General features: G+C 34.6%; 1 protein-coding gene across 1 annotated transcript; it reads left to right on the forward strand.

The window, feature by feature from the left end:
- Window positions 1–7,528: 7,528 nt before the first annotated feature.
- Window positions 7,529–11,568, forward strand: LOC131615724 (zinc finger CCCH domain-containing protein 18-like). The gene is made up of 7 exons (XM_058886882.1): window positions 7,529–7,836; window positions 8,707–9,674; window positions 9,778–9,933; window positions 10,043–10,210; window positions 10,385–10,461; window positions 10,551–10,721; window positions 10,808–11,568. Exons 2-7 carry the CDS (start codon window positions 8,725–8,727, stop codon window positions 10,954–10,956), a joined length of 1,671 nt encoding a protein of 556 aa, XP_058742865.1. The 5' UTR covers window positions 7,529–7,836; window positions 8,707–8,724; the 3' UTR covers window positions 10,957–11,568.
- The last annotated feature ends 4,940 nt before the right edge of the window (window positions 11,569–16,508 follow it).

The following is a 16,508-nucleotide window of genomic DNA, read 5'->3' on the forward strand; positions in this document are numbered from 1 at the left end:
AACCCACTTGTTCAGATTTGAAGAGGTGTGGGCAAAGGATTCTCGATGCGAAAATTTGGTGAAGCAGATATGGAGAGATACTAATGGACCCATTTCTCATAAACTCAAGGCTGTCCAGGAGCTAAACACAGTCTTCAAGGAATATAGGACAGGGAATGTGGCTAAGGAGTTAAGGAGAATTGAAACTTTGCTAAAAGAGGAAAGAAGATGGGCGCCGGGAGCAGAAGATATTAAAGAGTTCAAAGCTTTAGAGAACCAGAGGAGTAAGTTACTCAAAATTGAAGAAACTGCATGGAGACAGAGAAGTAGAGCCTTGTGGTTGATGGATGGCGACCGTAATACAAAGTTTTTCCACGGGAAGGCTAGTCAACGTAGGAAGACAAACACAATTAAAAGACTAAAGGATGTGGATGGCAAGTGGTGTGTTGGGGCTGTCCAATGCGAAAGGATCCTTGTAAACTATTTCAGGGGGATTTTTGCTTCATCTAACCCTTCAGATATTGCAGGCGTGTGCAGTGCCGCAGTTAAAGAGATACCGGATAGATGTAAGGCTATCTGCTCTGCTCCTTTTGTTGAAAACGAAGTCAAAGAGGCTATTTTTCAGATGCATCCCACCAAGGCTCCTGGCCCCGATGGTTTGCCGGCTCTTTTCTACCAAAAATACTGGAACATTGTCGGTCAGGATATAGTTTCTGTTGCGCTTGACGTGTTGAACAATCAACGAGACCCTGCTGACCTTAATTCCACCTTCATTGCTCTCATTCCGAAGATTAAGAACCCACGAGCACCGCATGACTTTCGGCCTATCAGCTTGTGCAATGTTGTTATGAAAGCTGTAACGAAGTCGATAGCAAACAGGCTTAAAGAGTTCCTGCCAGAAGTTGTGAGTGAGGAGCAAAGCGCTTTTGTGAAAGGACGGTTAATAACAGACAATGCTCTTATCGCGATGGACTGCTTCCACTGGATGAAGAACAAAAAAACTGGGAAGAAAGGCACCATGGCTCTGAAGCTTGACATGTCAAAAGCTTATGACCGCATTGAATGGGACTTTGTGGTTGGTGCGCTGGAAGCTTTTGGTTTTCCCTCAAATCTGGTCATGCTTATCAGAAGATGTATTTCTTCCGTGTCATACCAAATTTTGATAAATGGTCAGCCAAGCAGAAAATTTTATCCGGATCGGGGTCTCCGTCAAGGAGATCCCTTATCCCCTTACCTGTTTATTCTTTGTGCAGATATTCTTTCAGGGATGATAAAGCATGCTGCCAATACTAAGGAGATACACGGAGTTAGAGTTGCTAGGAAGGCCCCCACTATTTCTCACTTATTTTTTGCAGATGACAGTCTGATTTTTGCTCGAGCCAACGAGAACGAAGCTGATATAATTCTGGAAATTCTAGGAAAATACCAGCGTGCCTCAGGTCAGTTGGTAAATGGTGACAAATCTGAAGTTTCCTTCAGTAGTAACCTCTCCACGGAGTTAAAGGAGTCTATTCGAAACAAGCTGGGTTTTAGAGCGGTGGGCAGTCATACAAAGTACCTTGGGTTGCCGTTTGTATTTGGTAGATCCAAAAAAGAGGTGTTCTCCATGGTTGTTGATAGGGTGTGGAAGAAAGTGAAAGGATGGAAAGAAAGCTTTCTATCAAAAGCGGGAAAGGAAGTTCTTATCAAGGCGGTGGCGCAAGCAATACCTACATATGTCATGAGCTGTTACAGGATCCCGGATTGTGTGTGTAATGATATTGAGGCCATGCTATCAAAATTCTGGTGGGGCTCCAAGAATGGGGAGCGGAAATTACATTGGATGAGTTGGGAACGGATGGCAAAATCTAAAGGTGAGGGGGGTTTGGGTTTCCGGGGCATTAAAGATTTTAACAATAGCTTGTTGGGAAAACAATATTGGAGGCTGATGAAGGGAGACGGCTCGTTGTTTGAACGTTTTTTTAAAGGCAGATATTACCCAAGATGTAGCATTTCAGAAGCGGGACTGGGGTTCAAACCAAGTTATGCGTGGCGTAGCATCTGTAGTGCCAAGGAGATGGTCTCAAAAGGATTACGATGGAGAATAGGTAACGGAGAACAAGTTCGAATTGCGGAGGACAATTGGATTCCAACAATCGCGGGGTTTAAGCCTTTCTCTTCAAGTAATCTTTTGGCGCCGAATGAAACAGTCTCCAAGCTAATTGACAGCGACCTGGGCAGATGGAAAGAAGAGGAACTCAGGAAAAATTTCACACCCTTCGAAGCTGTGCACATTGCGAGTATCCCCATCTCAGCGAGGCTCCCCGAAGACAACATCATATGGCATTTTGAGAAAGACGGTGAGTATTCCGTGAAATCTGCCTACCATTTGTCGAGGAGGCTGCATCTCAGCTCCAGGGCGGGAACGTCATCAAATTCTGAAGGCGCCTTGTGGAAAAATTTGTGGAAGGCTCCTCTGATCGAGAGAACAAAAAATTTCACCTGGAGATTGCTCAACAATATACTGCCAACAAAATGCAATCTGGAAAAGAAAGGTATCAAATTAGATGTTTCCTGTCCATTTTGCCATAATTATCCAGAATCTGCAAACCATGTTCTTATGTATTGTGAGTTTGCAAAAAGGGTGTTCTTCTCTCCCCCCCTGGGTGTTCGGTTGCCCCAAACAGGGGATTTATTTACTTGGCTGACTGAGATGATTAAAAAGAAAGACTGGAATTTAGCACAAGTAGTTTGCAAGGGTTTATGGAAGATTTGGAATGCGAGGAATGCGGTTGTTTTCAAGTCCGACACACCCAAACCGCAGCAAATTGCTCAGACTATTGGTGATGCGATTATGGAGATCAATAAGGCAAAAGATTGTGCTACAAATCAGACCCACGGTATCCCGATGAGCACTGCCGCTACCGGTCTTTGGACTGTCAATGTTGATGCAGGATGTTTTGAAGATGGAGTAGTTTCTTTGGGATGTGTTATAAAAGACCCGAAGGCAGGAACCTATATGGCAGCGAGCAAGACCTTCTCCAGTTTCGCGGAGCCGTCCACGGCGGAGCTGCTTGGTATTAAATGGGCAATGGAGGTGGCAAAGGACCTCAAAATTGAGAATGTGATGTTCTACTCTGATGCTTTGGACATTGTTGACAGTATTAATGGGGCTGTTCATAATGCAGCACTTGATTTTATTGTTAATGATTGTAAAGCCCTTCTCTGTAGCTTTAGGGATGCAACTCTTATTTTTATTAGCAGGAATTTAAATACAGAGGCCCACCATATGGTGGGTGTTGGAAAGGCCTTAGGTTCAAAATCTTGGTTTGGCCATGTTCCTACCTCTGAGGACCTATCTGTACCATTGGCTTCTTTGGCTTCTGTTTAATCTATTTGGTATTTGATTTCAAAAAAAAAAAATATCCATACAACTCTCCACTTTATTATTACTTCACCTCTTCACATTTTCACTTGATTTCTTCACATTTGCACTTGATTACTGTGCTCCTCTTCACCTCTTCACAGCCTAATTACTAATTATTACTGCCCACCTATTACTGTCCACCTCTTTACCTCTTCGTAGCCTATTTTTCCTTCCACCTCTTCACATTCAATTATTTTTTAATATAAGTTATTAAAAAATTGATCAGAAAAATATAAATTCTGATATGAAATTCAAAACCGGTATACAAAAAACGGCCGATATGCGGATCTTCGCGAAATTGAAACGGGATATCGGATTTCGTATCGGATAGGCAAATTCCGATATGAAAAACCGGTATATCAGTGATATAACCGATATTTAACAACACTGATACATGAAAGTGCGCCATGTTCAAGTATAAATCAATGCACATCATCACTCATAAAACAAGCAACCTCATGAACACTAAGGAGAATGTCACTGCAAGTTCAAATTCAAGTTCAGGCCACTCTCAATTCAACATTCATGCATGCACTCATTCATTTCAGTTCAGATACCATATAAAACAGCAAAAATAATGCACCCACGACATGCAGGTCCAGTCACACTCACCCTATTCTATATAGTATTACAACATTTCATCTCACTATGCCATGACATCTACACTATATGCAGACCTGTCCAGTGTCATCACATATCTAACATCATCCAAAAAATACGATTGCAGCAATATACATCAAAAACAGTCATCATACGAACATTCAATGCAAAGTAATCATCCAAGTGTTCAAACAATATGCATCACTACAGGTCCACAACAGCCAGTACACACCTTTACATTGTAAAGTTCATGACAATAAATTGAGACAAGATACAGAAAATCTGCAATGCAATGCTGTACCTATGCAAACCCACATCATGTACTAATACATTCCTAAAAAACAATACAAAAGCCAAGGCGATTCAGAGTAAAAGAGAGGCAAGGAAGTTCTGTTTATCATAAAGGCACACATTCAAGTTCTAAAAAAGGTTAAACCACATAACAAACCTTACCAACAGTAAACTTTCATGAACCACACTAATGAACCTGCTTGTCTAAGCAAGTTACTAACCTAAACTAACACTTAACTATAGTTCTAACTGATTTCCAAACTAACCCTAACAAACTAACATTCCTTAGACCTTTCCTAACTAACTAACTAACTAACTAACAACCTTAATGTCTCCAAAACTAACAAACCTTCTAAACCACTTCAACAAACTCTAACTAATCCTTAACTGACTTATAACAGAACTGCCACGTGGCAAGCACATATTGACCAAAATACCCTTATCACACATTTCCCTCCAAAATCAAGTTTCAAACCCTAACAAACTTTAGACACTCATACAAACACAACTATGCTTGATCTAAATTCAGTTACAAACTAACACAATCCCTCTCATTTTCTCCACACTCAATCCTCACCCATTACATCCCTAATTCATCCTCAACCTCTCAATTACTCATTCACTGCAATCTCAGTCTCTCAATCTCTCAGCACCAACCAACAACAGCAACAATCTCCTCTCTGGATTTCTTTGTACACCTTCTTCAAGCTTACTTTGCAACAACCACCGGAGCGAACCTTAGCTCCGTAGGTAGGCCTTCGAGCTTCTCCAATTCCACATCTTTTCTTCTCTTTCTTGATCTTGATACACCTTAATTACTTCATCACCCCTAAATTACTTTCACCTCCTCCTTTGTTCTTTTCACAAATCAGAATGAGCATGGGCCTGAATGTAAAGGCCCAACGCCCAATTATTTATGTTACACTTTATTTCCACAATTTAGGATTTTTAGGAGAATTAATTTTGATCATTGACAAAATTTAGGCTTTTTTTTTTGGAAGATTATTTTCTTACTTAGGATATCTTTTAGGGGATGATTATATTTGGTTTTGGGTAATACAATAAAAAAACATTTTTTGTTTTGTTTATGACTTTAGTTTTGACCGACTTCTTCTTTGAATGTTAGAATTGTGATTGACAATAATCTTGCATGCTCCCCTCTCTCTTTGATTTAATTAGTTGGTTAAAATTTTTTTGATTAATTAATTAAATCGAGAACTTTAGGACATTAACCATTCTTCTACTTGATCCTTTTGGTTAATTAGAGATTTAATCAAAACCCTATAATTAAGTAAATCAATTACATGACAATATTAGGAGCTTCCCCTTATTTAATCATCTTAATTCACTTTATAAAACAAAAATCTCATTTTCGCCATTAAACTAAAAAAATATTTAAAAATACGATGCAAATCGTGTGAATGAACCTTAGGCAAATGAAAAAGAATAAGAAGGTGTATTCCTATCCTTAATCTAAATATTTTTGGATACAAAATATATGATCTAGTTATTCAAAGTATTTACCTCCATTTATAAACTTTAGTGCGATTTAAATCAAGCTAATTTTTTCGTAATTAAATGATGAAAAAGAAATTGGTGGTGTATACTTCCCAATCCCCTATATATTTAAATAACTGATGTATTGCGAGACCATTTGATATACGTTTCTTAAAAATTAACTTCAACCAATCAAATCTCATTTTTTTTATCTTAAGACTTTCATTCAAAACTTTTTGAAAAGAACTTGTTATTTCCATTCTACAATTCAAATAAATATTATATTATTTAATTCTTATCATTCAATAATATTAATTCTTATTTAAAATCTTTTCACGCTTGCACCCTAAATATTTTGAAATTCATTAACTTATTTTTATAAATTTTTTGAATATATAATTTTATGTGTATTTTACATTACAATTTACACTCCTACATTTATATACTGACTTAGAGTACATATTAATTTAACAATGATTTATATTATTTCAACAGTAACTAATGTTGTTTCTTATAATTATGTTTATGAACAATTGTTAAAATAAAACTGTCTTTTTATTTTCCGTACTAGCCAATTAAAAAATAAAATAAGTAGTTACCTTTATATTCCCATACCCATCATACTAGCCATTCCAACTTTTTTGGGTCAAACTATATACAACCCATTCCAGGTGACGGTATAAACACCATCACATCAGCCAAAAAAAAACCTCAAAATAAAACGTGGCATAATTCCAAAAAAGGAAAAAGAAATTAACACAATAAATCAAAATTTTAAAATAAAAACCAAAACTAAAAAAAAGTTAAACCTCACACCTGGATATTGTAGGACCTGACAGAAACGCAATGATAAAAGTTTTTTTCAATTTAAATAATAATTTTTCAAAGATGTTAGCATTGTCCTATTCTATAGTTCTGTTTATGTTATGTGTTGTTTTGTGTTCCCTCTTAAACAAATTGAAACATTCCAACGCACCAAATTCTTAGCCTCTTTTCAAGGTCTACATTTTCCCTCCTTCCATTGGTCCCCACTCCTAAACATTTGATTTTTTTCTCATATCCACATTCTTTAAGGCCCCATCTCTTTATTTTTTTTCAATCTTTGATTTCATAATATAATGTAAATTACGTTTTTAAAAAATAATTAAGTTTTTATTAAATAAAAGATAAATTGAATTCAGAAAAATCTGTCAACATATTAGAATTTAAATAATAATGTATAATCAAGATCATATCAATGCGTGGTACTTAAAGAGATTATCAAATTTTTTATTAAAAACAATTAGTCAAATTCTTCGACTAAAACGATTAGTCAAACCCATGTCGAATCCCCGTTTTAAATTAATTAATGAAACAAGTAAAATACATAATAATAATTATTTTATTGTTCATATATATTTTAATATGACTAATATTTTTCAAAATATTTTAATTCAACTTATTTTAAACAATTTTATTTTCTCACATTTTTTTAAAGAAAACACTAACTTTAGTAAAAAATTTCTAGTCAAAATTTTGAATAAACAATACCTAATATAAATGAAATATTAAACATTAACATAAACAGGTCAAAAATAAATTAAAAAAAACCCTTAAACCAACATTTTTATTTTAAAAAAAGCATATTTTATTAACTATATAATTAAAAAAAACACTAAAATTTAACATAAACATATTTTGGTCAAAATAAACCTAGGAAACATTCCTTAAAAAAACAGGATAAGCACACGTAAAAAATTTCCGAGAATGATGTGTCAGCCGAAGAGGTTTATTTTCTTGTGGGAGGGTTCCAAAAAAGGGTTTTTTTTTATTCAGTGTCTGAGCAGTTCCAAGCAGTTACATAATTTTGGAGAGAATTTAGCAAATTTTTTTGGCTCAATTCTCTAACTGCTTGACACATTCGCTATATTTTTTCAAAAAATTGAGTCTTTATAAACGAAACCGAAAATAAACTTAACACTTCATAGTCCACACACACTTATCACTCAAGTAGTGAGTTACCATGATTTGTGTGTGAGAGAGACAGAAAATAAGGGTTGGTTTTCGAAGCATTGCTTTGATAGGTATGTTCTGTTTTTTTGGTTTGATTTGTTGATTATGGAAAAGGGTTGTTGTGGAATTCAACAAGTTTTATTTGTGTTGCAAAAAAATTGTACCTTTGAATTCTAATCTTGAAATGTTACTAGGATAGTGATGATTGTGTTTTGTTTTGTGACGGTTTTGTTTTGTGATGTTTTTTTTAAGGATTTTTGTTGTTTTTTTAGGATTTGTTGTAGTGTTGTTGTTGTTGTGTGTGATTTTGCTTAGAGAGAAAGCATGTGATTTTCTGCTATTTCCATTTTGAGTAATGACAGAGAGAATTGAGGAAAATCTATTGCAAAATTGAGTGGTCTTTATCTGCGTTTCTTCCTCTCTAGGTTATTTATAATGATTCGGGTTTATAGGTTGTCTTGTTTCGTAGGAAAACATCTCTGTTTGTTTAAGTTGTTTTCTCGACACCTCTAAAAAAGACTTGTCCATGTCATTGTCCGAGTCAGTGTTGGAGACCGACATCTCTGAAAAAAATTGCATGTCACTGTCCATGTCCATGTCACCATCTGAGTCAGTGTCGGACACCAACACCTTTGAAACAAGGCGTGTCCATTTCACAGTTTTAGTCGGTGTTGGACACCGACATCTCTGAAAAAATGGCGTGTCCGTCTTATAACACCTATACCTATGAAATTAATTTATTATTTTTTCAAATTTTTATCGGTGTGACGATATGGTGTCCGAATAGGTTGTTTTTGTTTGATTTCTTCATGAGAATCTATGTTTTGGTTTTTTGTTTAATCAAATGTTATGGTACAGTAGGTCTACAATTTTCATTCATCATAGTTTCAAGTTCTTTTATGTTTCAGAATTCTAAGTTTTGTTTTATTGACATTTTTCAGTGTGATAAGATAAGAGCTATGGATATTTTAGATTGTGCAAGAATTATACTAGATAGAGTTCTGAAATTTGATCCTGAGAATGCTCGAAAGATAGTCGGTTATCTCCTTATGCAAAATCTCAGCGAACCAGAAATGGCTAGATTGGCATCTTGCCCGGACCATATCATGGTCGATGTCATACTTAACGTCAAAATTCAAATGTTCGCTGTAAATTCAGCCATGACTTCGACTCCGCCACCAAATGTAGCTCCTGCGCCCCAAGGTTTAGCCTATTTTCCGGGTTTCTCTTCGGCTTCACCACAACCCCCACCACCAACACCACGGAACTTTCAGGTTCCGTCTACCTATTGGGATCTACAGTCTGCGGCTGGCAATGAAAATCAAGAATTTATGGGAGTGAGTTATCTGGATTCGGTCACGGAACTTCAGAAACAAGCACAGATGTTGAGTTTGGAGAATCCTTTAGATCATGTGAATACCGGACCTAGAGGTGTTTTCGTCAATGATTACAACAACGGCTTTGATTCTTCTGCTGTCAATTTTGGCGGAAGATCTGCAAAAAGGTTTTCAAATTCGAACCCGTCTGAATTTCCGGTCAAGATCTGTCACTATTTCAGTAAAGGCCATTGTCGGCATGGAGGTAATTGTCGTTATTTTCATGGTCAAGTTCCTCATGAGAGTTTATCCTCTCAAATGCATATGAATGGAAATGGTGATAATACTTGTAACGAGGATCAGGTGATTTCGCCGCGTTCGTTAGCTCAGATAGAGGCTGAGATTATTGAGCTTCTTAAGCAGAAAAGAGGTACTCCAATGTCAATTGCTTCGCTGCCGATGGCATACTTTGAGAGATATAAAAAGGCATTGCAAGCTCAGGGCTATTTAACTGAGAGCCAGCGACATGGTAAGTCTGGTTATAGTTTGACAAGGCTTCTCGCGCGGCTGAATAGTATTCGGCTAATCGACAGGTAATTTTTTTATTAAATTTTCGCATTTGTATTCTAATGCGTATATATATGCACTCGAATGTCGCTTACCCTAATTTGAACTTTTTTAATGTTGTTTTTTCAGACCTCATGGACAGCATTCGGTTATTTTGGCGGAAGATGCCCATAAATACATTCAAACTGGAGATTTAGTTCAGAATATCAGCGCTGCTCGACAACTATATCTGACTTTTCCAGCTGACAGCACTTTCTCCGAAGATGATGTCGCAAGCTATTTCAAGTAAATTGTTACATTTTTTTTCTTCTTTCTGAGTGACAACAGTCTGACACTCATATCACACTCTTGTCTCAGACAGCTCCATCAAGTTTTTATATGTTTTTCTTTGCAGCGAAATTGGACCTGTTGACGATGTTAGGATTCCATGTCAACATAAAAGAATGTTTGGATTTGTAACATTTGCTCATCCCGAAACTGTTAGAATCATCTTGGAAAAGGGAAATCCCCATTTTGTTCGCGGCTCTCGGGTGCTTGTGAAACCCTACAAAGAGAACACAAGGTGAGAATCATTTGTTCTTGTTGCAAAATGAAACTTGACTTAAGTATTAATCTACGAAGCACGGACATCAGAAACACAACACCGATAATAACTTAAAAAAAAATTAATTAATTAAACGTAATCATTAATGTCGGTGCTCCAGAGGTATTAATAGCTTGTGTGTATTTGGTGCAGGAGATATCAAGATAGAGTGGATCACTTGCCTTGTTGTTCACGCTACTATACAAATGTGGATTCTGAACTTGACCTAAGTATGATATAATCTAGTTTATAACCTTTTTTTTGGTTAATAACTTACAACAAGTTATAGCTTAGTTAATCCAATGCATAATTTATGTAGTTCCAAGAGAACTCGGAAAACATAGATCGATAATGATGAGGAGGAGACAGATGATGGAAGAGGCGCAAGCTTTGGAATATCACAAGAGAAGTCTTGAGCAGCAGCAGCAGCTTTCTCAAAGAGTTTTGCCTGTTTCAGGTTTTCCCGGGGACGGGTTTAGAGTTCTAGATGGTCCGTTACGATTTCTATTTTGCATTATGTTTAAGCATCCTTCTTTGTTATTATTATCTTACTAACTGAAATTGTTTTTCATGCAGATCGATTCCCTTTCCCGCCTGCAGAAGTTCTGAACGTAGCAAAGGTTGCAGAAACCGATTCCTCTGAAGGAAGCAATGAAGTACAAGTAAATCATATCCCGAAAGTACCCCAACTCCCGGACGAGTTTCCGATTGAAAATAATAATTAAAAGTGACTCAGTTTCCGTAACATAGAAGAAGAGAAGTATAGAGTTTAGAACAGTGGAAGACAAAGACAACAACAACTTTCTTTTGATACAATATAGTGTTTTTTTTTGGATCTTCTTAGTCAATTAGCATGGTGAAGACAAGACAATGGTGGAATTTACATAATCTTACTATACATGTAAGAAGTTTAGTTTTTAATAACTTAGTTAGTACTAATAGCTTGGTTCTTTTTTTGGTCAAGTAGTTTAGTAGCAGCCTAGTGGTTGGTGGCTAGAGTTTCACCTTTTAAAGTTGAATAAGTGGATGTTGCGGATTTGTCGCAGATTTGAACCCGTGCTCTGCATCTAATGTTCTGCACAATTACTAGAGTGTGTTTTTAGGTTTTTTTTTTATATTGAAATAAAGCAGTTATATTACTTACTAAGTAACTCATTAGTCATTATGAGTAACTTTCAAAACTTTATATGAAATCTATTATAAGTATTTTTATATTTGTTTTAATACGGGTAAATGTTATACGAATGGTGTTGCGGATGTTGTGAACGCGGTGTGTGATTTTATTTAATTAAATAATAATATGTTGAATCTAAAATGAGTGCAAAGGGATTAGAAGTAAGTAATGGAAAAGAAAAAGTGGTACACAAAATATAAAAGGAAAGAAACAATGTTAGTGTCAATCAACAAATAGCATTTAAATGGTGGATTTAAGTGTGACAATCAGCCATCAAATGCATATGCCCTCATTAAAGACATTAACACAGCATCTATAAATTAATGATAGAGTTGCTGATTGAGTTTTTTAACTTTTATATTTTGTGAGCATTTAATATTCTAGTATTTAAAGTGTATTTTTATTAAGAAAAATGAATATTAAATTTGATTATTTTGTCATTTTCTCTATTTTAGTCTAATGGTTAAACTCTAATTAGTGGTAGTTGTAGAACCCTCTATCATTCATGTTTTCATCTTTTTTCACAATATCTCATAAATCCATAGACTTACTTCTAAAAGATCTTAATGATATCATCTCAAGCTTCTCTAACTCCCAAAACCACAATGAAACACAACATACCCTTCTCCAATAACCAAAACACAAACTATACCCAGCACTTTTCTTATTACAAGCACAATCTCAAATTACTTTCCTATAAGACAGACTACTCCTGATCAATGTTTATATATTGCAGAATTATGTAGAGATAAACGATTTAGTTTACCAAATTACTTAGTTTAATGCTTGGTTAATGCTAGAAAAGATAAATGATTCTAACTGTCAATGAACACTTATTGCAGAAGATCAAGCTTTGAATCAAATTCTAACAATCAATGAGCAAGATATGAAAAACTAGCCGAAGAAAACACGTAAAACATTGATTAATGTAAGTTGTTTTTTAACATAACTTAATTTTTTATATTAATATTTTCTAATTCAATTAGAAAGGTTATATATTAAAAGAGGGGCTGGTAAAATGCTCAAACCACATACGATATAATAAACTCATCTTCTAGGACATATTGACTGAATGTCTAAGTAATGACATTATCAATATCATAAACAATAACATTAACATGGCTATACAAACACATCATACAATAACACCTAAATCAACATTTATCAAACATACTACAACAACAACATTTATCAACAAAATATATGTAAACTAAATCATAAACTTAAGAACAAAACAAAATCATTTATGAACAAACAACACAAACAATAATATTTATCTATAAAATCATAAACTAACCTTAACATAAACATAGTACATTTAACAAACATACCTGAACAACAACATTTATCAACATACCTAACATAAACATCAACATCAGCAAAAAAAACATGTAAAATAAATCATAAACTTATGAACAAAACAAAATCATTTGTGAACAAACAACAACATTTATCTACAAAATTATAAACTAACCTTAATATATACACAACACATTTAACAAATATATCTTAACAACAACATTTATCAACATACCGAACATAAATATCACATACTTCAACAAAAAAATATGTAAACTAAATGATAAACTTATGAACAAAATAAAATCATTTATGAACAAATAACACACAAAACAACACTAATGAAAAAAAAAACCATAAACTAACCTTAACATAAAAAACAACATATTTATCAAATTCAAACATATCTCGACAACAACATTTATGAACAAAATAATAAATAACAAAATAATTTAACAATACAACCACATACCTCAACAATAACTTAAATAGTTTACATACCTCATCTTAACAACAATAAAAGAATGAATTTTTGAAAAGAAATAGTTTACGTACGTCCCTTTACTAGTTTTGAGCTCATAACGTTTGTGGAAAATAAAAACAAAGATATGAGCTTACTTGTTTCATGACCCTTTCCCCTGATTCATGATAGTCTGAGAAGTTGTGTTGGAGTTTTGTAAAGTTGGGTGGAGTTTTACGAGATTGGGACAAGGCGGGAGCAGTTAAGGTTTCACACTTACAATACAGTCTGTTCTGAAGTGAATTAAGTTAGCTTATATACACAATATATTTCACAACGGTCGTTAAATTTAACCGCGGTGATTTGTTATGATATTCCACCACAGTTGTAAATCTGGACTCTGGTGACAAGTTTTTAACTTTTAATTAAAATAAGAAATAAAAGGAACACACCATTTTCTTAACGAAGAACACAAAAATTGCAGGTGTTGGATTTCGAAGCGTGTCATTCTTAACATATCACAGCGGTTAATAAGTATCAATAGTGATATGAAATTTAAAAATTATAAAAAAATGAAAGACGTCTAATGAACATTTATTACATCGGTTGGTTATGTGACTGTGGTAAGAAAAATGGTTATAGAAGGTGTGTTTTGTAGTAGTGCTTGTGGTTTAATCGTGATAGAAAATTTATCCCAAAACACAAATGTGCAGTAGAAAAGTTTCTCTTACTAATGATAGAGGAGGATGATGATCCCATAAAAACTCAAGACACACATGAGATCTCAGATGCAGTTGAAAATGAGACAGAGAATGAAGAAACTTATTTTCAACATTCACCACAAGTTTTTTAGAGGAAAGTTTTTACTTAAACTTTGAAATTTAAGGGGTTACTTAATGTTCTAACTGTTACTGTCCCAATTGATACTAACGACATACATAATATTCTCAAACCTCGTATTGCTCAACAACTAAAAATACCCACCAAACTCAAACCCAACTTTTCTGTCATGGTGGAGAATGAATCTCACTTACATTGTTTGGGACCCTGACCTTAAGTTCCTATTACTCTTCAAAATAACGCATTTTTCATTCCATTATATTTTCCCACCATTGAAGAAGAAAATGTAGACCTAGGAATGGAACGGTTGAGAACCCTTAAGCCATTATTAATTGATATTTCCATACCCAAAAATAGCCTTCACTCATAATAATATTGACATAACCATTACAAGTGATCCCCAATCTTCTCCTAAACCCTCAACTTATCATCAATTTTTCCACCTACTCCACAACAACTTCATTTATTCGATGCACCTTGTGCTTTATCAACCTACCCAAGAGATATTTCCAAATACCATACCTCAGCCTATACAAACAATAAACTATATCCCTACTTCCTTACCCCAAAAAATTAAAATAATCATTAAACCTCACCCTACAAATTTTCAAACTCCTCATGGCCTATCTTCTACTATACCTCATCACCACCATATTTGTGTTAAACCAAACACTACCCCGATTAAAGTGAAGCCTTATAATCATCCATACTCCCAAAAGTATTCTATAACACTAATCATTCATGACATACTTCAAGAAGGCATAATCAATCCTATAAACAACCCCTACTCATCCATGTGTTAATAGAGTGTAAGAAGGATAATACTTGGCACTTATATATGGACTATTGTGAACTTAATGTAGCTACATTACCCGATTGTTTCCACATTTTTATCTTTGATGAACTCTTTGATGAGTTGGGTTGCACAAATATTTTACTAAGATTGACTTAAGGTAAGGCTACCATCAGACTTGAGTTATACTAGAGGACACTCATAAAACAACATTCAGAGTAAAATACTTTTTTGAATAATAGAGTAAAATACAAATACGAAGATGATGTTGTTGAATGGGTTTAATTAACATTTATGGACAGGCAAGATTAAATACTTACTATTTGTGACGAAATTGCATTTACCCATGTTTAGTTCTGCAAAGCCGAATTCGGTGTTTGATGAAGAATGTGAGTTTGAACATTTGTAAGTATGTGTTTTTATTTGACAATATGTAGAAGATAATGTTAATAATCATATTGCTAATAAGACACATGCAAAAACTTTGTGGAATAGCTTCATAAGTTTGAAGTATAAGGATGGGACTTCTATTTTAGATCACTTGAGTGAATTTCAATGGCTCCTTGATAAGATGTCAGAAATGGGTATTAAATTTGAGGATGGCATTTTTGGATAATTTCTATTGCTATCTTTACAAGAGTCTTGGGAGATGTTTCAGGTTTCTATCACAAGTTATGCTCCTAGAGGCGTTGTTTCTTTAGAAATGACTAAGGCTGGTATTATTAATGAGGAAATGAGAAAAAGGCACAAGGTTCTTCATCTCAATACGAGGTAATTGTCACTGAAAATAGGGAAAAAGTCATGAAAAAGAACCGAATGGTGGTAGAAAAAATAGAAGAAGAAAGTCCAAGTCGCGATACAAGAATCTGAAGTGTCATTATTGTCACAAAATAGGACATGTACAAAAGTATTGCATCAATGGAAAAGGGATAACAAAAGAAAGAATGGTAAGTCTAAAGAAAGAGATCATTAAGATCATGATGATGATCATGTTACTGTTGCTACTAGTAATGATATTTTTATTCTATATGATCATGAGTCTGTTAATCTCGATCAAACGAGAGCATGAGGGTAGTGGTCAGTAGTGTTACATTGCATGTTACACTAATGAAATATTTCTTCATATCTTATACTTCTAGTTACTTTGAAGTGTTGAATATGGGTGATGATGGTTTATCTAAGGTAATTAATTGGTGTTGGTGATGTTTAATTGCAAACCAACATGGGAATGGAATTGTTGCTTAAAGGTGTCAAGCATGCTCCAGATGCTCGTTTTAATTTGATCTATGTGAATATATTTGATGATTATGGTTATGATAATCACTTTGTTTATGGAAAGTGGAAACTCAACAAAGGTAACTTGGTTTTGACTATAGGGGAAGCTTTCTAAATTTTATTGGACAAAAGCTTTGGTTTCTAGAGACAGTGTGAATGCTAGCGACATGGAAGCATCTTTGTGGCACTGAAGTATTGTGCACCATTTAAGGCCTATTGCAAGAAGTATGGTATTTCACATGAAAATACTCCTCCTAAAACTCCTTAATTGAATGGTCTAGCAAGAATTATGAATCGAACACTAATTGAGAGAGTAAGGTGCATGCTCTCTGAAGCTAAGTTGCCCAATGATTATTAAGACGACACACTTTACATGGTGATACATGCTCTTAATCTCAATCCTATTGTTGATTTGAACAGTGAAGTTCCAGACAAA

Source organism: Vicia villosa, linkage group LG7, assembly GCF_029867415.1.
Source record: "Vicia villosa cultivar HV-30 ecotype Madison, WI linkage group LG7, Vvil1.0, whole genome shotgun sequence".
NCBI lineage: Eukaryota > Viridiplantae > Streptophyta > Magnoliopsida > Fabales > Fabaceae > Vicia > Vicia villosa.

What these genes read in the sequence shown, in the direction of transcription:
- LOC131615724 (XM_058886882.1), top strand. Translation starts at nt 8,725, where the DNA reads ATGGATATTTTAGATTGTGCAAGAATTATACTAGATAGAGTTCTGAAA. An exon ending in GATGTCGCAAGCTATTTCAA is followed by an intron (nt 9,934 to 10,042) that starts GTAAATTGTTAC and finishes TTTTCTTTGCAG; the next exon opens with CGAAATTGGACCTGTTGACG. An exon ending in CCCTACAAAGAGAACACAAG is followed by an intron (nt 10,211 to 10,384) that starts GTGAGAATCATT and finishes TATTTGGTGCAG; the next exon opens with GAGATATCAAGATAGAGTGG.